General features: G+C 34.0%; 3 protein-coding genes across 4 annotated transcripts in view; 1 reads left to right on the forward strand and 2 right to left on the reverse strand.

The window, feature by feature from the left end:
* The window catches only part of LOC123678568 (GTPase-activating protein skywalker), an 83519-nt gene extending 60975 nt beyond the window's left edge, over positions 1-22544 (reverse strand). The window contains exon 1 of the mRNA XM_045615672.1: positions 22374-22544. The gene's annotated coding sequence lies outside the window, so the exon portion shown is untranslated. The remainder of the gene's footprint in view (positions 1-22373) is intronic.
* The window catches only part of LOC123678570 (protein unzipped), a 72665-nt gene that overhangs the window by 30929 nt on the left and 16477 nt on the right, over positions 1-25259 (forward strand). The gene's annotated exons all lie outside the window — the stretch shown is intronic.
* On the reverse strand, positions 14783-15853 carry LOC123678701. The gene is made up of 3 exons (XM_045615847.1): positions 15231-15853; positions 15015-15137; positions 14783-14907 (listed from the first exon to the last, which is right to left on the reverse strand). The coding sequence occupies exons 1-3, from the start codon at positions 15493-15495 to the stop codon at positions 14783-14785; spliced, it is 513 nt and encodes a 170-aa protein (XP_045471803.1). The 5' UTR covers positions 15496-15853.

A 25259-nucleotide genomic window follows, 5' to 3' on the forward strand; every position in this document is an offset into this window, starting at 1 on the left:
ATGGTTGGATATGCTCTCATACCAATATAACAGGTCAATTAAAAAGTCCCCGGTCTACCATAGTAAAACACATTTTTTTTTGGCAAAATTCGATTTTATTATTCAACATAGTTTCCTTCGAGGGCGATACAGCGATTATAGCGATCTTCCAACTTTTCGATATCATTTTTGTAGTACGATTTGTCTTTCGCTTCAAAATAAGCTCCTGGTTCGGCGATTTCTTATTCATTGGCGCTAAATTTCTTTCCAGCAAGCATTCTTTTGAGGTCTGAGAACAGGAAAAAGTCGCTGGGGGCCAGATCTGAATACGGTGCGAATTCATGAAATTTTGCCATTGTTTTCAGTGATTTATGACACGGCCCATTGTCTTGATGAAACAGCACCTTTTTTTTTTTTCAAATGGGGCCGATTTTTAACGATTTCATTCTTTAAACGATCCAATAATGCTATGTAATACTCGCTGTTGATGGTCTGGCTCTTTGGGAGGTAATCAATGAATAGTATACCTTGCGCATCCCAGAATACTGATTCCATAACCTTGCCAGATGACTGTTGTGTTTTTCCTCACTTTGGATTCGTTTCATCGTATGCAGTTCACTCAGCTGACTGTCGATTGGACTCCGGAGTGAATTTATGGAAGCCATGTTTCAGCCATTGCCACTAATCGACGCAAAAATTCAGGTTTATTGCACTTAAACAGCTTCAAACACTGCTCAGAATCATTAACACGTTGTTGCTTTTGATCGATTGCGGTGTTTCATTTTGCACACAGTTTTCTCATGTACAAATATTCGTGAATGATATGATGCACACGTTCAGATGACATCTTCACAATGTCTGCTATCTCGATCAACTTCACTTTACAGTCATTCAAAATTATTTTCTGAACTTTTTTTATTTTTTCGTCGCCAACAGCCTCTTTTGGGCGTCCACTGCGTTCGCCGTCTTCAGTGCTCATTTCACCTTCTTTAATTTAAACTTAGCATACCAATCAATGATGGTTGATTTTCCTGGTGCAGACCCCGGAAACTGCATCAAGCCATGATTTTGCTTCAACTGTATTTTTTCCTTTCAAAAAGCAATATTTTATCAGCACACGAAAATCTTTTTCTTTCATCTTTTTTCAAATAATAAAAGTATCTACACTCACAACGCAATATCTCACGAACTAATGGTCGGACTTCTGTCAAATTTTGACACGTATCGTTTCAAGGTTGGTACTAACTAAAAATCATAAGGATTTAATACTAGCACCGTCATCTGTGCATCAGACCGGGGACTTTTCAATTGGCCTAATAAAAAGCGAAGCGAGGCAAAATGTATCGAAACCTTATTATATAGAGATCTGAACACCTGTGCTATGAATTGGATATAGTGTTCTACTCATGCAGATCATCTTGTAGTGATATGTTAATTGGCCGATCAGAAGGAAGGAATTTATTAATTGAATGGAAGCTCTTGAAGTGTAATTACTGTCATTAGGAATAGATAAATAATTTATCGCTTAGAATGGGTTATTTTCTGAAATTGATTCTCAGACTGGGAAAATCATTTATATGAGTACCAACATCACGAGGTAATAAGGAAGGAAATAACGGGTATAATCCTGTTATTATTGTTCCAATCAATCTGGAATTTTATAGAAAAAAGTTTCTGTCGTTATCGGTTTTTTGGTCTAAATAGAAATTAAAAATTCAATGTAGTAATTTCGAAACCAGGGCATTAGAATTATTCCAAAAAAAGCCATTAAGAGCCCGTTCACATGACGAGCGGTTTCCGCGCGGTTTGAAACCGCGCGTTTACAAGTACATGAATTTTCTTCGAAGCGTACACATGCCTCCGCGCGGTTTTATGGACCGCGCGTAGAGCGCGGTTCTAGAGCTTGCCCGTAGTAACCGCGCGTTGGCGCGCGGTTTGAGATCATAGGTTTCTAATGTAACCGTTCAGATGACCGCGCGGGCACGCGCTGATAGATGCCAGAGACGTATTTATGTATTTTCCTTCGATCCGTTCGGTCAGAAATATTTCAAAATGGAACCGGACGCTCCTAAATTATTCATAGATAAAATTAAGAATTTTACTGTTATATGCGACATAACAAGTAGTGTTTATTCGGATAAAAACTCAAGGAGACGGGCTTGGGAAGAACTCGTCATCATATCCTGTGAAGGAGATGCTAATGAAGAAAAAAAATGTATTATGTGACCACATAAAAATGATAATAGCTCTTTATTTAGAAATCATGAGATACACGTAGAACAAATACAAATGAAGAGAAATAGTATCAAAATAACATTCACCTACCACTTAACAGCAGAAATCTACTATACTAGGTATATGGTTCTAATTATAATTTCTCAACAATAACTTAAATATTATATTCTTAAATGGTTTATAATTATTTATTTCTTTGATTTCATTAGGCAGTCTATTGAAAAACTTTGAACAACTGTATTCTAGCTGCTGTTTGTGTTGAATTTAATTTACATTTTGGAAAATAATGATATTGTACTTGTGTTATATTTATTTTGATATTCTGAAATGATAGGAGAAAACATTTATTTTCCCGCATATTGCTTTATATCATCAAGCCATCTTCTCTGTGGTCTACCTACACTGCGTTTCGTTGTTCTTGGTCGCCAGTGTGTTACTTTATATGTCCATCTCGATTTGTCCTGTCGAGCCACGTGTCCTGCCCACTGCCACTTCAATTCTGCAATACGCGCTATAATATCTACGACTCTAGTTCTTCGTCGGATTTCTTCATTCCTTTTTCTGTCTCTAAGACTGACATTGAGCATAGTCCTTTCCATCGCTCTCTGCATCACCCTCAGCTGGTTTGCGGTCTTTTCAGTTATTGCCATAGTTTCCAGGCCATATGTCGCTACCGGTAATATGCAGGCATCGAAAACTTTCCTTTTAAGGTTTATTGGGATGTCGTTATTCCTGAATATATATTTCATCTTTCCAAAAGCCATCCAAGTTAGCCTGATTCTTCTTTTTATCTCTGCTGTTTGATTTTCTTTGCCGATTCTTATTGAGTGTCTTAAATATATATATTCTTCTACATTTTCAAGTTGTGTGCCGTCAATATTTATGTGTTCTGTGATGTTATTGATAAGTTTGGTCTTCGAAACATTAATTTTCAAACCGACTTTTTTCAGAGCATCAATAAGTTGTTTTAACATCTCGCTCAATTCCTGCATGTTGCTACTTATTAGGACGATGTCATCGGCAAATTCGAAGATGATTTAAGTAGGATCAGTTTTAATTGATGAATAATAGAAACTATTCGATCTATAATTACCTATCAAAACTTAAAAACGTTTAATTCTCACCTAAATCTGATACTGAATCCAGATTCAAATCAAAATGTAGAATTCAAACTGAATACGGGCCGTTACGGCAACGCGCGGTCACCGCTTGGCAACCGCGTTCCATGTGAACGGTATCCAATTATCCACCGCTCATTCAACCGCGCGTAAACCGCTCGTCATGTGAACGGGCTCTAATTCTACACAATTATTCGGTAAAAATAAAATTTATTAGGTTACACAACTTTATACACTTTAGGGATAAATTTGTAGTTTTAATCCCTAATTTCAGGGACTAAACTGATACTTTCAATCTCTAGGGTTTAAAAGTGATTGACATCTCGTTGCTAGGGTAACAATACTTCTAATTGACCGAAAATCTGGAACTTTTTCACGAATTAATTATTTGATATTGAAGGCATTATTTTTAACTGGTCATAACTCATAGATACATATGATATGATATCTTTTAAATATTTTCCAAAAGTGCATAATATAGCATATAAACCGCGTATTTTTTGATCCCTCAGCGAATTGTACTCTTCTCCTCGGGATTAAAAAAACCAATCTGGTCCCTAGGTTTATAATATACTATTAATTAAAAACAAATTTTTGCAGGCAAGGTTGAAAATACATTTAGGGCGAGATGAAAGAAACGAAAGCTATGAAACATTATTTCCATCTCTATTACGGGATATCTCAGTTTATTCAAGAAATCTTGTAGAAAAGTTTTTCAATCTGTGCTCAATATCTTTGAATCGTGATAAATCGATGGGTGGCATATATGGGTGTTAGTAAACATGGTGTTTTACACCCAATTTGAGTGATAAGCCTCATTATCACCTCTATGGGTTCGTTAGTAGACGAAACGGTATTTCATAGTGATATCAAGAAAAGTGGAAAGGTGGGAGCATCGAAGTAGAAAATAACATTACACAAGAAACTCTTTTGATTCAATTTTACCAAAATCAATATTTGTAATCAACATATCGAATACCTAACAGCATTTATAAATTAGTATGGATAAGTCAATAACAAACGATTGAAATGATGTGGATAGGTATTGTGTATTCAAAAATTTTTTTTTTTTGCATTAGCCCACTTTTGATACTCAAGAATTGTTCAATATGACATTTCAGATGTAGATGATTCCAAGCTCCGTGCAAAGTTTCGAGCTTATCACTTGATCGAAAATTCAGAAAACAGACCTTATAAAATTCAAGAATAATATAGAAAAAGAAACAACCAATATTTCCGTAATCACAGATTAGATCGGGTTGAGATTTTGCGTGTATATACAGGGTGTTTCTAAATTAGACGTGAACCTTGGAGGACGCGTTAGTATGACTCATTTGAACCATATTTATTGATATTCGAAAATCAACAGTTTCCGAGATATTTGAGTTCTTGATATGATTTCTAAAAGATTTCCCAACTTATTTTATTTTTTGTCAATTTTTTCTACGTTGACCGAGTTTGATTATAATTTTAGATTATTTTCTTCATAGGAGGATATGATATGCATGAAGAAAGCAAAACTATACTGTATTAGATGTTGAAAAAAAATTAGTATTTTTTGAAAGTTGGTATTTGAAGAAAATGAAAATCAATTTCTAATATTAATTTGGCTGCAACTTTCGGATTCCACTATTTATGTATGACAAAATTATTTAAAAAACTTGACAAATTCCTTCTTCATTTTCTAAAAAAGTTTTCTTTGGAATGTAGTCACTAGTTTCGTTTGTTGAATGTCAGACGAAAAAAGAGAAATAACACGAGATGACCGAGGTGTTTTCAGAATTTTCGTTTTTTCGTTTCCTCATTAAAAGTGTTGAATGACAATGTGTTGAAAAGAGGTAGCCTAATTATATTTTCTCAGGCCATGTGACTTCGCACATTAATTGAGTGATTATATTCCGTATATAATTTGAAAATTAAGAGACCAGGCAGTATAGACTTCCAACTTACATTATTAGAAAACACTGATCATCACTGAAATATCTTCAGGAAAGTAGAACATATTTTCTCATTTATTTTTATATTGGTGTTTATCATATGATTTCTGTTACATCTAATACGATTCCACTAGAATAAATGAAATAATAAACAAAAAATATATGGAGAGCACTGACGTGAAGTGAGGAAATTCTAGGCGCTTAAAAGCCCCTGACATTCCATTCATTGTTTTTGTTTATTATTTCCTTTATTGTAGTAGAATATTAAAAGGTTTAAAAGGTATGAAAATAATATCTGGCATATCGAAATATACTAATTGGAATATGTATTACGTACTTACATTCATTCTAAATTTAGAAATGTTACAATCGAAAAATTTTGCAAATTCGGATTTGTTCCAAGTTTGACCTAATATCTAAGTTGATATTCTCAGAAAGAGACGATAAAAAAAAACAAGTTGAGGTCAACGGTGGCGGCAAATATTATGCCAAGTTGATAATGATGATCAAGCGCCTTCTATATATAGTAATAATGATGCTGAGCGTGATACTATCTTGACGTCGCGTCATGTTGAATCACTGTACCTTAGGTATATTCCCATATGCAGATAGTTGCGAGGGAATTACACCACACACTTACCTCATCTTTAATTTTACAGTAAGCCATGAGAAATGTCTCGGTTCATAAAACGTTGAACTTTTATATGTCTTCGATAACCAATGTTGCAGTTGTTACCTTCGGTTGCTTAACCTGAATTGAAAGTGAAAAAGAGGTTATAACTCACCCACTCCTCAAGTTCAAGGCATTTATTTGAACGGTGATATCACTCCTATTCTTGTGTGAAGTTTACTAGGGTATTTTGATTTAGTACTATAGTAAATTCAGGTCTACATAGTCAGTCGAATTATTATTATATTATGCAAATTACAACCACTCTACTCACAATCTCCGACTTATTTACTTCATTTTAGTAACTACCTACCTAAGGCCACAAAAATTATCGACATGCATTAATCCCTTTCTAAATCTGAGATTATATCCTATCTTTGAGGAGAGATTTGTTTCAGCAGTGAGTTGTGAGTTTTTATTGTGCCAACGACCAAAAAATCAAGTTAAAGGAAATTACTGGTTAATCCAAGTATTTTATCATCTATTTCCCTGGAGTCTTTAGTTTTAAGGAACATTACCTAACCTTGGATAGGTGAAAACCATTTTCCGATAAGAGGTTATATTTTGATTTAAAAAAAACGAATATATTTTAAGAGAATTTCATCTTCAAGGTCTTGAATCGATTGTGGAGCATTGGGATAGACCTTATATTTCACGTGGCCACAAAGAACAGTAAAAATTTAAGGTGTTAAAACACAAGAACTCGGTGGCCAATTGTGATCACCTCTCCGAGAAATAAAACGGCCAGGGAACTTTTGTTGCAAAATTGCGATCGATCCTTTGCTTGTGTAGAAAATGTCGTCGAAGCCTTAGCGTTGAAAATAAACGTCACCCACATCAATATCTTCCCATTCCGGTCATAAAAAATTATTTGTCATTGCCTAATTCCCAAGATCGACGAAGAATCGACAAATTTGGGTTTTCGTCAAAACCAATTTCCCTGGCCCAGTTGAAACAAAATTTTCGCTATGAAGAGAAAGACATCACGGAGCATACTTGCTAGGGATTCATCAAGCCAAGTAGCTTGACATTTTAAGGAACTACTTAACTTGAAAATCAAGCTCGTGAAAAATTACGTATTTGAGCTTGACTTGACTTTAGATATTTATTGCTTGACTTATTATCAAGCTTTTGATATTACTTGAGCTTGATATGCACGCGTCGCACGGCATATATTTCTGCAATCTCGTGGCGCTCTTGGACTAAATAAGGAGATTCCTCGAGCGCCGAGAGACTGAAGAATTCGCCAGTGTGACTTTATTAGTTGTTTTCTCACATTTCTATGAAATCTATTGGTAGATTTTGGTAGCTTCAGAACAGTTATTTATAATACAAGTGCAGAAGGCATTGATATTCTTCCACGAGTTCAAAATTCAAAAACTAGCCACGAAGTGGCGAGTTTTTGAATGAACGAGTGGTAGAATGAGCCTTCTGTACGAGTATTATACATTATTTTCTCTAATTCATTGCATTTTTATTGAAATTAATGAAATATTTCCATAAATATCATTTAGTGATTTTTGCATTGAAAAATGTTGGTTGGCAGAACTGATTTCCTTAAGGCAGATTGATGAATTGACAGATAAAGCCGTGGCGGAAAGTTCGGAGTACCAACATATAATAATAAAATATAACTATGAAAACTGTGCGTTTCTGATATATTCTCGCACGATTTTGTTCTACAAGATGTGGAAGAATGAACGGAATAATCACAGAATTAGAGAAATTTCTTTCCAAACTTGGCCAAAATGGCCAAGGATTTTTTATCACCGCCAGCATCTTCAGCTCTTGTTGAAAGACAATTTTCCAGAGCTGCTCTTATAGCTACAAAAACCCGTAATAGGTTAGGCGACAAATCTATAAGATGTCTCATGTGTCTTAGATCCTGGATGGAAAATTATTGAATCGAACAAATCCTGGATGTTTCTCAATATAAAGAAATTGTTTTTTTATTATTTTTTATTTTGTTATTATTTATAGTGAATTAATTTATGTTTCTATTTCAAAAAGTTGATATTTTCGGTTCTATTATACAATAAGTTATAAAATAAAAGTGTTTTTCGCAAGGTTTCTTCTCATTTCATCATTTTTTATTGATTCGGTATTACACAATAAAACTGCTAAAAATCAAGTAGCTTGATATGATTCAAGTACTTGATAAATAAATACTTGACTTGAGATTGCAATACTACTATTTGATTTGGGCTTGTCTTGAAATCAAGTCAAGTTCAAGCCAAGTAGCTTGAAAATCAAGTCAAGCCGTGAATCCTTAATAATTCGTTATCAAGAATTTTAGTGTTAGGTTGAATGAGTGTCATCATGAACGCGAGGTTAGATATTTGGATGATATTTTTTTTAAGAAATAAATTCCCGATGTATAAAACAGCTCATTTTTAATCGCTTTTTTATATATAAACTTTCTTTTAAGACACCTGGTATGAACTATCCATAACTAAAAATCATTTGACAAATTTTTAGTCGACAAAAAATTTAATGTTATCAAAACTGTAATGAAGCAAAAAATTCGGTTGCAAATGTGAATACAGTGAATATAACTAGAATAAATTGAAATTAAATATTGACTCAATAAGAGCGGAAATCAAAAAGAAATTACAATTATGTTACCTACTTGCTGTTCTGTTGAAGAGTCATTAATAATCAATTGATTAAGACGTATTAAATCCCAAGTTACTTCTAGCTCATTAACCAATTGCTGTGATACTCAATTCAATTCATGTCCACTGATCAAGGTAGTTACTCTCTGCCGTGATAATATATCTCATTATTTATAATTTTCAAAGGGAAGGAACGATCATTATTATCAATTACTTTTTGCAGTAAAAAATAGTACCAGTATTAGCCCTATGCACCTCTTGTTTTTTTTTGTCATCTTACGATATCTGCATATTAAAAATGGTTCTGACATCCATTCAATAGTCTTCTGAAAGTTTGATTTGAAGTCCTGTTTTTATAGTATCCTGTTTTTTTCTTCTTGATGCGTTTATCTCGAGGTTTATCTTCTTGCTGTTAGGACTAGTGAACGGATTTTGTTATATGTTAGCACTTTTTCGTCCTCTTTCATTTATACAAGGTTAGAACTATTTGAAGGGGCATTACAGGGATATCAAAAATCGTTAGAAATACAGGGTGGCTTAAATTACAAAAAAGTTGTGCTATCTAAGGACGAGTTTGTTGGTGTGACCAGATCTAAAATATCTCCGAAGGTTCCTGAGATATCTCGAAACAACTAAAAATCGAGATTTTTTTCTGTATAACTCATTTGTTTCTAGAGATACCTTCACGAAATTCGGTTTGTAGCCATTATCCCTGAAAAAAGAAAATCTCGATTTTCAATTTTGCCGAGATATATCGGGAACTATTGGAGATATTTTGGATTTGTTTGCACCAACACACTCATCCCTAAATAACACAACTTTTTTGTAATTCAAGCCACCTTGTATTTCCAACGGTTTTCGATATCCCTGTAGTGTACCTCTAAAAAGTTCTAAACCTGTATATTCTCGACTCACTACACTTTGTGAATTGTGATGCATTCAACCGCATACGGAGCTCCACTTGAAACAATCCTTCATTTACTGATTGCTTTATTATGTTTTTAACAATCGTGAAGGCATATAATATTAATGAACGTAAATAGTATTCATCATACCAGTACTACAGTCGATTCAAGAACGATATGATAATGAGGAGATGCTTAAACGAAAAGGAGAAAATATACAAAAACCATTCGCTACAAAATGCCTAATATGTTCATTACAAAATAAAATAATATTTTGAAGTAATTAAAAATTTTCGGTTAAATTATATTGCCGATTAAACAATTAAACTACTTCATAAACACTATATTCGCTGCACTGTCCCCAATGTAAAGTCAATTTCCTTTACATATTCTATTCATTGAATTATCAGGACTCTCATTCATTACTAGCAGGACTGCAAAATTCTGATACCCACTCAAATTTTATTACTGTCTATCTTAATGACATTGTTTTAAACAACCAGTATCGGTTACGCGTAATGGATTCATTAACACATACTCCCATTGAAACAAAGGTACTGGAGCTCATCAACAATAATTTACTGTCATGGTTGGCCAATCAACAGGAAATCACACTGGTCCATTATAATTCAATTTTAAATGATCATCCCGATTCTCTTTGATATTCAGTGGAACCAAAAAATGTTCAATGCAGTTATATGAAGACAAAATAGATTCTTTTGAAATATTTACTGATTTCCGTATATTTAAAACACAAATCAGCGGAATATGTCAATGTGTTTAAGAATCGGTTAGATTTTCTCGGACTGTATGATGATTGATTTAGTTTATTGAGATATTATTGATTGTTTTGCTGATTTTCACTCTTCGGTTGATTATTAAGAATTTTGTGTTAATTTTTCCGATTATTATATGCTGAGTCTTTTATGGGTTTTTTACCTCGACTCTTTTCTGTAAATAAATAAATAAATAAATGAAATATTAAAAATATATTTTTTCATGTCATGATTATTTGTGTGTGAATTATTTAAATATCCTTGTGGAAAGATCGAAATATTCTGCCATTTTACACATCGAATCGCTTTCGTTACAACGTACCCTCTTTGTCTTCTATAGTCAAAACACAAAAAATATTAACACGTCGCAGTGACGAAAGAGTTGAAATCATCGACGTATTCAGGAAATTTTCCAGGGGAGGGGGCATGATGATTGGAACATCGAAATTAACAGAAATATCTCGGAAGCTGCCCAAAAATTAGCCAAATACTGAAAGTGTCATTCAGCACAGTTTGAGATTCTATAAATTCAAATATATAAATTCCAAAGGTTTTTCATTCATAATGATTCAAATATTTCGTTCGAGCAATCTTTTATGCGGGAATTCCAAATACCACTGGCGCCACCATGTACAAATGTACTATCGTGTACGTGTGTTAAGAAAAAACGAGTTCGCGGTAGGCCATGGGCTTCCTATAGCTTAGTCTACCTACAGCGTAATATGTTGAGACTGTCAGATTCTAACATTCAGAGAAAATTATCTTTCGTTTGTTGTGCAATCCATGGCCTACTGCGAACTCAATTTTTCTCACTCGAGTTATTTATTATGGATAATGGACGTACATATATGTGACATCTTTACTTGATAAATTTGAAACATTGTCTTAATTTATCGATGGTCGGTATACATAACTCTAGAATATCTGATCGTTGATACTAGGTTATCCATGTCTAGGTCCAAATTTTTAATAACATACGTCAAACAGCGTCATATGTTTAGTTGAAGGTTAGTCATTTAACAATATGGATCGTTCATATACTGCTGAACTTGTGAAATATTACTATGAAAATAATGATTCTGTAGTAACTAAGGTACGTTTCGTGCATTACGGACAGATTATCGTCGATTAAAATCGTCCATCTGAGAGTACAATTGATAAGACAGTGAACAAATTCAAAGAAACTGGATCTTTTATTGATGTTTTAAAGCGCATACGTCATCGAAATGAATGCTCGACCGAAAATATTACTGGTACAAGTGGAAGTGTTGATGGAGATCCAAATGCATCCATTCCTCGGCGCGCACAATATTTGGGCCACTCTTACGGCACGCTATGGCGGATTGATACTCCCATTTTTTTTTTATTTCTTCTAATTAATGGGGGTTCATGTCCCTTAAAATCCCTCTCGTTACGCCTAAGATCGTCAGTGTGACTGTTTAGTAATTTTCTATGAAATTTTTATTAAACAGAAATCTGTTGGGATTTCAGAAATTTACCCTTTTGAGTGTCCGCTTCAGCGACTGAGACACGAAGGTACCGAGACGGTTGGGAATTGGGATGCCTATACTGTTCCCATAAATCAATTTATTGTTCATAGAGTTTCTGCATGCTTCTAGAAGAATCTCCGTTTACCTGATTTTTGGAATTTATTCAAAATATAAGTCCATTTTATTATTATTAAGTCACTGTAGTATTCCATGAATTTGTTCTATATATCAAATACCATCAGGCCCAATAATTTTAATTTTGACAAGGTGTCAGTTCAGTTCAGTCGATTTTATTCTAAAGTTCTATTGTAAAGCAATATGGTTCGCCAGTTTTAGGATGAATTTGACCAATTATCTCCACCGTGTTATATTAATGGTGGGTTGCTGCACCATTCCTAAGAACTAAGGACTAAGAACTACGAACTAAAACTAAGAATTCAGTGGCGTTCATGCACTCTCTTGTTATGGTGGGTTTATGCACCATTCCTAAGAACTAAGGACTAAGAACTACGAACTAATGGTGGATTTATGCACCGTACCTAAAAACTATGAACTAAGAACTAAACCTAAGAATTCAGTGGCGTTTATGCACTCTCTTGTTAGTTCTTAGTTAAGGCATGCGCACATGCTTGAACTACTTTCTATTTGTTCTTTACTTTGATGTTTGACATTGATATTTATTGTGACGAAATTAAATTTAATTTTTTCAAATACACCTAATACTTTTCATCGATAAACACGAATAAAGAACATAAAATGATAGAAACTGGTACTCGTTAATATTGAAATTCTATGCGGTGCACGCGCACTTCTATATTTTACCTGAGCCCTTAGTTCTTAGTTAACAGTTGACCTGCTAGTGTTAGTTCTTAGGAAACGTGCATAAACGCCTTATTGATTTGTTAGCGTTCAATTCTTAGTTCTTAGGTACGGTGCATAAATCCACCATTAGTTCTTAGGTAAAGTGCATAAACGCCCTCATTGATTTGTTAGCGTTCAATTCTTAGTTCTTAGGTTTAGTCTTAGTTCTTAGGACCATTGACAAGTGTCAAGCGGTCCGTAAATACGAAGCAAGTTACCCGAGAGGTTACCTGAAACATTGAAAACCACTAGTAACCACTCTGAAATTCTGGGTTATATACGGACCATACTTAGTTAGTACCAGTAACTTTGAATCCTGTATCATTCCCAAGATTTTGTAAAAAGCCGTGTTTATTAGTTGAACTTTAAGTTCAAACTTACTGGCATTAATTTCGTGCTTTCTGTCCTGTCTATCAATTAATAGTAAAATCGTTCCTCAAATAATCTTATTTATCAAAATAAGCGAATTCTTTCAACGACGCCGTACTAATTTGAATGACAATTTATTTGTTTGGATTCCGAACACTGACAGGAGAACCAAAAATGGCGGTGTGTGACGTCACACTAATAGATCGTATTGACGATCTGTAAAGGCCCACATAGATATTAGATATTGCCCGAAATGTGCCGGTAAATCATCGAAAACCTCCTCACAAGGATCAAGTCCTCTAAGATATCACGGCGGAGGACATTTAAATGATGTTGTATTCAAGATAAATATTTGATCGATATTCTAAATGAAAGTCCGTTTAAGTTTACTTTCGGAACGACAATATGGATAACCCTTTTTTCATTATATTATTATTAGTATTATAGCAGAATACAATGTGGCATACAACAGAGACGAGTGAAAGTTCGAAATACATAAATCAACTGTTTTACTATTCCCATACGGGTCATTGCCGTAATTCGACAATTAAATTCAGAACCTTGGCACCTCCGGGTACTTGAACCGGTACACCTATATCGAAACAACTCTCGACAAATCGACGGGAATGATTTCGGCTATTTTATTAGATTCGCAATGACCGGCTTGGAATGTTCACGATTAAGATGCCCCAAGCATCGTTTCACTCTTTCACGCACACTTCGATTTCGAGGAAATTGACACTGCCAGAATTGTTAAGAGTGATTCACATTGTGAGTGTTTCATTCGGTTCAAATCTCGCCTAGATGATTATTTGGCCTTTTGAATCACAATTGAGTTGGATCTAACCTTAAGAGTAATAAACATATGTCATATGTTCAACTAATATACACGGCTTTTTACAAAATCTGGGGAATGATACAGGATTCAAACTTACTGGTATTAACCACATTCCTTCTGTCTATCAATTAATACTGAAATCGTTCCTCAAATACTCTTATTTATGAAAATAAGCCAATTCCTTCAACGACACCGTACTAATTTGAATGACAATTTATTTGTTTCGATTCCGAACACTGACAGGAGAATCAAAAATGGCGGTGTGTGACGTCACACTAATAGAGCGTATTGGGAATCACTCAAATAAATAAATTTCATTCAACATAATATACATTTATAACGATGTAGTAAAATTATGGATTTGAAAATATATCACAATCCCACAACGTTATCCAACCATGTTGGGGGCATGTAAAAATTGTGTATACTCCCTCTATCTATGTTTATTACTCTATGGTAGTAAAGTAACAGGCCAATTGAAAAGTCCCCGGTCTACTTTAGTAAAACACATTTTTTGGCAAAATTCGATTTTATTATTCACCAGCCTTCGAGGGCGATACAGCGAATAAAGAGATCTTCCAACTTTTCGATACCATTTTTGTAGTACGATTTGTCTTTCGCTTCAAAATAGGCTTCAGTTTCGGCGATCACTTCTTTATTGGCGCTGAATTTCTTTCCAGCGAGCATTCTTTGGAGGTCTGAAAACAGGAAAAAGTCGCTGGGGGCCAGATCTGGCGAATATGGTGGATGCAGAAGCAATTCGAAGCCCAAATGTAAAAATTGCGCATACTCCCTTTATCTATGTTTATTATTACTCTATTTCCTCACAAGGTGGTTTGCTTGTTCAATTGAATTCTCGACTACAGAGAACAGAGTAGAAAAAACCTGAAAAACAAATTTGTTATTAATCAATACAAAGAATAGAATTACCTAAAAGTTATCTTAAGGAATATTTAAATATTGTACTCGCCTGAAGAGATTCTTCTCTTCTATTGGGTACTTGGCTCCAAAAAGCTCGGCAATTCTTCTGGCTTAGATACTGATGGTATTGGTTGTATATTATTTTTGGAAGTTGATGGTCGATTCAAATAATAATTAAGTACTTTAGGGGCACCTTCAGAAAAATTAAGCAAGGTTGAATTTTTAAATATAAATTATGTATAAAAAATTATCTTGAATTGTATTGTTATTGTTATTGTTATATTGTTATTGTATACTCACCATTTCGTTTTGTTAGCCCCATAATATTCTTTGATTCTTCAGGCTGTGATATTTCCATTTCTGTTTTATATTTTGATGATATGTTCATTGGCTCATCAACAGTATTATTATTATTATTAACACCTTAAAAAGAATTGATCAGTTATATTTGTGGCTTTATGTATTTTGAAACATCTACAATTATTTAAAATTTAATTAATATATTAAGAAACTTACCTGGAACACCCAATGTAGGAACTGCATGAACTGTGAGGCCTCTCAAACTTCCAACCAGATGATAGCACTTCTCAAAATGGGCATGACACACATAATATCTATTATAGATTTGCTGCACAGATAATGTTTCCCAATTTTTGGGTTTTATATTGTCTATCCATATCTTGAAAAATGTTGGATTGCTTTTGGGAAAACGATGTCTCATGCTGACAACATCTTCACATCCTTCCACACAACATTTCACCTTCCGTTTCATCGTTGCCATTACGGTTCTTGTAAAGCACACACTTATTTTTCACTTTACGGATTAAGAGCTCTTCTTGAGTAATTGGATTAAAAGAATTAGGATGTAAGTTTCATCTCTAAGGTGCACAGTAAAGATTATAGAGTGGATGGATAATTTGTTATCCGTGTTCATAGTTACGCTTGAAAATCTTCCAAATATGCATAGCAATTAGATTCAAATTTAAATTTACCATTTCTAACACAAAAAATTGTCTTCTCAAATTACAAATAACAGTGTCTCAAATGCATGTTAATATTATTGTCAATGTCAAAAAATGTTTGACAATCCGTGAAAACACTATGATCGACAGAGTCATCTATCGACCATATACTTAATTATTACGACTGTAGCGCCTCGGACGACTGACAACAGAATTAAAAACGGGGTTTATGGTGGGGGAAGGAAGGTGTCAGCCCCCTGGTCTCTTCGTTGCCATTACGATTCTTGTAAAATGCACAAACTTTTCATAAAGGGCTCTTTTCGGGTATTCGAATTTCGAATTGAAAGAAACACGATAGAATTTTTGTCCATTAGGTGCACAGCAAAAATTATAGAGTGCGCGGATAATTTTTTATCCGTGCTCATAGTAACATATCTTCTAGACATGCATAGCAATTAAATTAAAATTTAAATTTAACATTTGTAAAATAAAAAATTGTCTTATCAAATCACATATAACAGAGTGTCTCAAATGCATGTACATATTATTGTCAAAATATGTTTGACAATCCGTGAAAAAAATATAGTCGACAGAGTCATCTATCGACGAAATAATTAATTTTTGCGACTGCAGCGTCACGAAAAACGGCGTTTAAAGTGGGCGTAGGAAGGTGTCAGCCCCTGTTCTCCACTGGGCACTGAATTAAATTAGAGATTCAGGTTCAGATTTGTTGTACCTACTGGGGTCGTTGTAGAGACTGTTGAAAAGAATGGCATTGTTGTCGCATTTTTGTTCATTCCTGTCCTACTCGATGTGAAACGCAGCAAATATCACTAGATATTTACAGCATTACATTTACATGATTGATAATTATATAGGTTGTCCCAACGAAAATTTGACCCCCCTGAACTCAGAAACGAGGAATTTTGGAAGATTTTTAAATAACAGGTTAGTTTTGATGGGCAAGAATTTCCATCATGAGTTTGTTCCGAAAAAAAACCCAACATTATTTTAATATGTAAAAGATGTTTGAAACCCCCAACATTAAACAACATTAAAAATTACTTTTGAGAATTAATTTGAAAATTTCAACTAGGATGTTTACAGAACAAAAAAGCTTTTTAACTAAAACAAATTCGCCATCTCTTTCCTATTGAAAAAAAAATCAAGTGGTTTTTTCGGAACAATGTAGTCAAAGGAATTCTTTCTCTTCGAATTTTTGTTGGGACACCCTGTATATTCCCGAATTCTTATCAGCGTAGGAGAGAAAACTCCCCTCGCAGTCAGTGTTCTCACTCCCCTTGAGGGGAACAATCACTGAATCCCAGATTTTTAAAATGTCAGAAGGATAGAATTTGGTCATGTCCGGTCCTCGTAGCCTCTCTGGCCTTCGTCCACGCGATCCTTGGGCATAAACGTCGCCTCCTATGAATTTTCTTTTCATCCTTGCTGTATCTAAAAGAACTACTTTTTGCATTATATTACATACATACTAGGTGTCCCAGAAATAATGCGACAAATGCATGAATGAAGGTCATCATGGAAAACTCGTATCCAGAAGTTTCAATCGCCAGAGTGCCTTCGTTTTGGATATATAGGGTGATGTTAATCTCATGAGTGAAATTTTACAGTTCAATAACTCTTCAACTAATCGACCGAATAATTTAAAATTTTGAAGTTATGTCACCCTTCACTATTGCATTCCTTCAATATTTTTGAAACCGAATAAATCAGATCCGGACTAGGAAAATTCCTGACATTCTTCTATTTTCGTGAATATTGGATCACCCCATACGTTATGTATTTTTCTAATTTTGTAACCACGAAGAATTAATTCATTCTAATAATTCTAAATCTTTCTTTGGCACGGTCGTACAGAGTCATCAATAAACATTCTCTTAAGAGTGAAATTGTTTTAGTTCAATAACTCTTCAATTAATCGAATAATTTCAAAGTTTCGTCACCCTTTTCTATCGCCTTCCTTCAATATTTCTGAAATCGGATAAATCTATTTTCGTGAATATTAATATAATAGTAAGAGGGTGACAAAACTTCAAAAATTGAGATTATACGGTGTATTAGCTGAAGAGTTATTGAACTAAAAAAATTCATTCATAAGGTAATGCTTATTGATCACCCTGTATTTTCTTATGTTTATCGACTAATAATAATTTGGTCTATTATGAGGAACTGTTTTATCAATGAGATCCGTACGATCCCTGTACATTTTAAAGCGTTCATTCTCCAGGATGGTTTCCGGTTTGTACTTGTGGTATGGCACTTTTTCACACTGAATTACTTTTAATATTGTTGTCAATTCTTGGTGGTTAACTACAAACATTTGACATCCGCTTATGATATGTTGGACTGTTTCGTTCGATCGTCATGCTTCAATCCTTAATGATATGCTTGCAGTAATTTCTCGTTGAGATCACTTGATCTTGGATGGCTAAAAAAAACCTTCCGTTTCTGGAAACATTACACCTGATGTGAGCCAATAGTTCGAAGCTTTAATGTCGACATGATCCTGGTTCATCTCGATGAAATGTCGACCATGTAAGGGCTTCTTTCTTCATTTCAGCAGTTTTTCTGTTATTGTCTGGTGGTATGAAACATGCTAATTTTTCTATTCGCCCATCAACAAATTCCATGATGTCTGTATCTTTTAATTCCTCGGCAGTAATGTCTTCTCAATGCTACTTTTCGAATGGCATTTGTTACTCTTGTTATCAAAGTTCCCATTTTGCTTAGCATGTTCTTGCTATTGAGGTTTCTTTTGAAATGGTTCCTCGTTCTCTTAATGAACTCAGTCTTTAAATCTTCCTTCAATCTTTGATGGTTGACTAATCGGTTTTGTTTCATTTCAAGGTATTTGTAGAGATCGTCCGATTTCATTGCTCCTATCTCTTTCCCATTTGAAAGAGCGATTGGTTCATCTTGAATTGATCTTCGCTTTACGCTGGGAATATGAAACTTGTCCAGTTCGAATGCCATCCTTTACATAGTTATTATTATTTTTATTCCTATTGACGACTGACAATCTGAAAATTTAAACACATATCTGTTCGGTATGATGGAGTAGACACGAAGAACAATCCTCTTTCCTTCTTCAAAAGCTCAAAAGCTAACCAACCTACAAGTCGAGAGGGAGTTATTACATTGCTCTGAACTGAGAAACTTATAATTAGTAGCAACTAATGTTTAAGATGTTGTAATAAATTTCACTTTATTTTGTCAATAATAAAAATAATTCCTGTTTGTTTCTTGGTTTGTCGGTAATATATCAGAAATATGAACAATATGGCTACGATGATGAAATATTTCTTATAACGAAATCCTTGCTTTGATGTTGTAGCAGTTTAATTCGGATATGATCTCAGGTTCAAACTCCTTCACGTATTATTTATTAGGTACAGGGTGATTCTCCGCGATGGGCTATTAGATGTTTATGGAAAATAACTACAATTTTGTGCTAAAATTTGCTCTAAAATATTTTCAGATCTCTACAACTTCTGATTATACCGGAAACAGACTACTTCTTCCGTATTTCAAATAGCACAACAAGTATATTATTGCATCATTAGTTCCTTTTTTCATGACAATTTCAGCAATATGCCATACCTTTGGTAAAATCTCAACGGTTCATGAGTTCATAGGATTGTTATGAGAAAAATGGTGGCGACAATGACTCAGATGTTTTTTTTTACAGATTCCTGCAAATACGTAGTATTATAAGACAGTTTGCGGTTTGGACCAAAAATGTACAGGGTGTTTATCAGAAGATCATGAACTTGGATAACTTATGTTCATCAAAACTCAAGATTTTCAAATTAGAACCTATATTTTTTATCATTTCAGTCAATTCTACTTATGAAAAGAGGGGGTTACTTTTGCAAACCCTATACCTAAAATTAATACTTCAAGGGTTATCTAGGAAGAACTTTAAATGAAGAAAACCAGCAATTTCTAACTGTGTGGATTAGTTTGTGACTTCCAGAAAAGAAACTAAAATTTGATGTTGATATTTTTATTGGTTTATAGATTTCTCAGCAATCTCAACGAATTTAATTACGTTTCATGAAATATCAACTTTAGTTATGGAAACATCGAATTTCAGTTTTTTTCTGTGTTTTCCGGAAGTCACACAGTGAGAAATTGCGGTTTTTACTCATTCAAAGTTCTTCCTCGATAACTCTTAAAGTAGTCATTTTAGGTTTAGGCTTTGCCTGTATATGTATTCTTTATAAGAGTTGAATTATTCTGTAATTTTTGTATTTCAATATTTCCATTAAGTTTCCATTGTGACCTTCTCCCATTGTAACCTATATCTTCTTCATCATTTTTTTCACTTTCACAAATCGATCGATATATTTCTTTCAAAAACTGGTTAAAATCCAAATCCAATCATTTAAATTCAGTATCAGGTATTCAGATGAAAAAACCAGTTTGCGGTAGGCCATGGGTTGGGATGAAACCGATACTAGAAGGAATGATGTGAGCTAAGCCATACGTTAACAGGCTCGTATTTTATGAACACCCGATAGTTTTATTGGATGTTACGCAACTTGTTAGCCATATACGTCACACTGATGTGAAGTACCTATCTCATGAACCCAAAAACCGAAAACAATTTCAACCCAATAAATTTGTTTTCGGCAATGATTATATGGGCTGGACATTTTCAACTACACAACAAAATCCAATTTTTTCAATATGTGCCTAAAATAATTTTCTCATCTTTCTTCACGATCTTGTGACTTCTTAGTGTTGACCACCCGTACAAAATCTGATCGAAAAATAATAACCTACTCAGAAGTTATCGACAAGTGCATTCTCAACAGAAACAGTTCGATCACCTCAATCAAAAACAATGGAGTTCGGACCTGAAATGTTTGCTGTATTTAGGTCCACCAGATAGGTCTTATGCACCAATGACTAACTTATGGCTAACTAACCCTGTATATATGTAATAAGGGCCATTACAACAGGACAACTGTTTAGAACATTATTTGCTCCTTCTATTCTGTTTATAATTTAAATAGTCGATATTTTTGAATTTTTTTCTTATGGTAATTCCCAAATTTTTTGTTGATGGTTTAGGCGATTGGATTATTCAATAGAGTATCTAAGTAAATTCCGTGATTGTACTCTAGGCATCTTTAGAGATTTTCAGGTTGCAGATTGACCACGGTCATAAAATATTTCAAAAATACAGCTTTTGTCGAAAATCGAAAGGAAGAAGTTCCCTGATGTCAATGTAAATTATATTGATCAAATTGTTTATGGTATGAAAATAAATCTTTATGTCGCCAGCTAAATACTGACAAGAATGGTGAAACAATTCACAGCGTGTAATGAATAATAACAAATTTGTATTTAATGTGCATAACTTTACAGTTGGGTCTCCTTGATGGCGCCTCCTAAGGAATAAAATAATGCACCTATGTGTTTAATATTTATGGTACCGCTAGTCTGATATAATTCTTATTCAAATAAGTTCCAATCTTCGTCGATTTGTGTCGATACCTTTCTATACAGGGTGGTACAATATTACTGCCTCTCTTCAGAACATAATGTAACGTATGAACCAGATTTATTTTTATTTTATTGTTCGTTATCTAGGTATCTTTTACGAAATTATTCAGTTATTCTTTTGCGAACTGTGCCTGCAAAATTTTCACCATTTTTGTAGTAAATTTAAACAATTTTATTATTGCGTTATTAGAGCGTTTATCGTTCCATTTTTAGGAATGACGTAGTTTTTACTTGTCAAATGTCATAGCTGCCCAGATAGTAGACTATTCAGAATGATACCTCTTAATGGAAAAAGCTTTATTTTTCTACAAATCTAACTTATTCCATTTTCTGTAGCATCATTGTTATTTTGTATGAAGAGTAAATGAGTGAACATATTTTCCATACTCATTCTATACATATCATATAGTATACAACAGTAGTATGGTCATATACCCAGGTAGCTTTTATTTTTTATTGTTTATTTTACCTAATTATATTGGGTAGCATATTAAAGTCTTAGTAAAAAACAATTCATTCCCCGAATATTAAGGGATTACCAAAAGATGTTATAGACGGAAGTAGCGTAATGAGGAATATAAATTCATTTCTTATTGTTTTGTTCTAAACTTATATTTTTTGTGATTCATAAACTTGGTAGGGTTATTATTATGAACTTATTTGGTATATTATAATATATCACATGGCCTAAGAAATGCCATGTAGGAGACATTACTCTCCTGTTATACAGGATGTAAGGATTAAGCGTGATTCTAGAGCTACCGGCTTTTTTATAAATTTATAAATAAAAATTAGTATTTTGTTATGAAGGTGTTAGAGGATGCAAGTTTCATTCAAAAATTCCCGCCTACCGAATTTCATTTGAATATGTAAAAATTTTAACGGAAACATCAAAATTATAGGTTTTTGGCAGTAATTAGAATGGGTGTAACTGCTTATTTTAGGACATGGCCCAATTATTTTTTGTATAGTTCGACCCCTAGAACGATGTCCTATGTATTAATTAATACGAATCGATAATATTCATTACCAAGTTTTTCGGGAATAAAATTGCCACACCCTGTATTTCCATCAACATATATTAATATTCGCGACACATGCAAAACAAACACACAATGTAACCGCGTACTTCTTGTAATTAAACCGGAATACATTTACTCACCTGTCCGTGATTGGAAGAATAAAACATATCATTAAGCCATATCTCAGGATAATGATGCGCATTCGAAATGTGGATCCCACACTGCCATATTTCACATGATGAAAATTCAGGAAGTGCAAGTCTATTCGAACATAATGCACAATGCGGCTTTAAAGCCGGAAATTATTTCTATGCCGTTGAAAATTGCATGCAGACTTTTCAGCTTTTCACCGCTCTATGGCTTGGCAATTTCCCACGCAGTGTTTTAGAGTCTGCCAAAGGACGAATGTTATTATTACGTGTATTGTAAACATTGGCAGAATACAAGAATACTCGTGAAAGCAGAAAGTTTTAACCGGTGTTCGGATAATCTTTTCCCATCATATTTTCACATCACGATACTCACCATGACTGAAGAAATAAGGGATATTATGATTTATGAAAAGAGGATTTTCTTGAAGGACCAGGTAGCAGCCTAATAGAAATATTGTCAACGGTTATTTTTTCTGGATTTTTCGTATGTTGTAGAATATGACCTCCTGAACAAGAAAATCTATAGGTCCAACTCAATCCTATAACTAGTTTTCGAGATACAGGGTGTAGAAGTTGGAAAATGGCTTTTTTTTAAAGTAACATTTTTCGTAGGAAAATATCTTGAATGGAACACTTTTGCGCGACAAATATTGTTTGCCCATAATGTAATAATTTTAGACTGTTTTTTAATAGAAATTATTGTTAGATATTCTGAGATATAGCGAAATATTTGAAAGCCCTGTAACTCGACGAATCAAGGTATCTATTATATGCTTTGTGATATCTTATTATTGTTCGATATGAATCGAATTATGATTTCCTGTCAAAGTTTCAGTTTCTCAAATTATTATTTCATTTTTAAACTCCGACAGACAGGAATTCCAACAATTCGGAAGAGTACCACCTTACAGAACTCCAGTTCTAGAACAGACCTCTAGTTCTAGCCAAAACAACATGTAGACTATATCAAAATCGAATCAGTGTACAGTGCATCCCATTTTGGGTGAGACAGCCAGGTTTCTCGCTTGTTATTTAAGATAGAGCCTTGCGGTTTTCACGTTCCTTTCCTACTTTTTCGTGAAACTCAAGTTGGTCTAATCAGATTCTGCATAACTGTTTCCGTTCAAAAGATACAGGGTGATTTTGGAAATTGATACTTTTCGGACCCCTTCTTTATCTCCGAAGTTATTAGAAATAATGCTGAGGTAAAAACTACGTCTGAATCAGAATTCTGCGTAGAATCCAGTGGCGTACTCAATATGTTTTTTTTAATGGAACACCATGTGTATCATTACTCCGTTGAATTTATTATTTTTTTCCCTTCAAAATGATATATGACACTATGTAGGTAGGATGTTCAGAAATGTTAAAAAAACACTAAAACATCAAATAATGATGATTTTTGGTTAATGGGCAATGGATTTTCCATAGAAAAGAAGAATCAATAATGATAACAATAATTTATAGCGATGACAGCTAGATCAGATTGGTTTTTTCCCTCCAATGCCTACTTGATAAAACAATGCTCCCAAAGGCATAGTAGCCATAATAACAACAAGGATGTTTGTGTCATCAATGACCTACTACTTTTAAAAATCGAAAGTAATAATCCTCTTATTGAAACATAGAAAATTCATGGCCCATTTACAAAAAATCATCATTATTTGACGTTTTAGTGTTTTTTTAACATTTCTGAACATCCTACCTACATAGTATCATATATCATTTTGAAGGGAAAAAAATAACGAATTCAACGAAGTAATGATATATAGGGTGTTCCATTAAAAAAAATATAGGTTTGTGTTGAATCTTCAAAACCATACCCCGAAAAAAAAATTGAGTACACCACTGGATTCTACGCAGAATTCTGATTCAGACGTAGTTTTCAGCTCAGCATAATTTCTAATAATTTCGGAGATAAATGAGGGGTCCGAAAAGTATCAATTTCCAAAATCACCCTGTATCTTTTGAACGGAAACAGTTATGCAGAATCTGATAAGACCAACTTGAGTTTCACGAAAAAGTAGGACAGGAACGTGAAAACCGCAAGGATCTATCTTAAATAACAAGCGAGAAACCTGGCTGTCTCACCCAAAATGGGATGCACTCTACAGAACAAGGTTTCTAGGTCTCAACCATTACTAACAATACTAACTTCATATTCCACTGCCGTCTGGGATGTCAATATTTTCTGAAAGGGCTATATCCAGGGCCAACGCCAGACATTTTGGCACCCCGGCAAAATAAAATTTCGCCGCCCTAATTGTCTAAAAGTTTTTGGCAGCTGAGGGCTCTGTAAAACAACCATTTAATACTCAATATTTCTCATAGATTTTCGATTTAATAAGTTAATTAAAGTATGATCCTATATTAAAAAGACGAGAGGTTCTTAAAGGTGCATTTCAGTACCTATTTATACTTTCATAACGCTTGTCATTTTTTTTTACTAAAAAGGAAGTTATTTTCACAAAGAAAACATTTTTGTGTAAAAAAGTATGTCTGACTTTACGTCCCTACAATTTAGCGCCCCGGCAAAATGTACGATATGACATTTTCTTAACGAAATGATACGATATGACAGTCCTGGCGCCGGTCCTGAATATACGTACCTACATGAACATGCGCATTTTTCACTTACACTTTTGAGTTGGTTCATTCTGTTTCCAATTTCCATTGTCTTATTAATTAATTGCAATCTTCACAAACATCATCATTAATCTGAATAATTTCGTGATTGCAGAAGAGGGAATAAGCACTATCAAACCACTTCATTAATCCCTAAGGAAGCATTATATGGCATCAAGGTGAAATGATAATAAATAATAACTTGCAGTAGGTATAAATCTTGCACCACGTTAAATGCATTACCAACGA

The sequence above is a fragment of the Harmonia axyridis genome, chromosome 4, assembly GCF_914767665.1.
Source record: "Harmonia axyridis chromosome 4, icHarAxyr1.1, whole genome shotgun sequence".
In the NCBI taxonomy this organism is placed as follows: Eukaryota; Metazoa; Arthropoda; class Insecta; order Coleoptera; family Coccinellidae; genus Harmonia; species Harmonia axyridis.

Coding starts and splice junctions, on each gene's coding strand:
- LOC123678701 (XM_045615847.1), bottom strand. CDS start 15,495: ATGGCAACGATGAAACGGAAGGTGAAATGTTGTGTGGAAGGATGTGAA. Junction 15,138..15,230: donor TCCTACATTGGGTGTTCCAG/GTAAGTTTCTTA, acceptor ATTCTTTTTAAG/GTGTTAATAATAATAATAAT. Junction 14,908..15,014: donor GGGGCTAACAAAACGAAATG/GTGAGTATACAA, acceptor ATTTTTCTGAAG/GTGCCCCTAAAGTACTTAAT.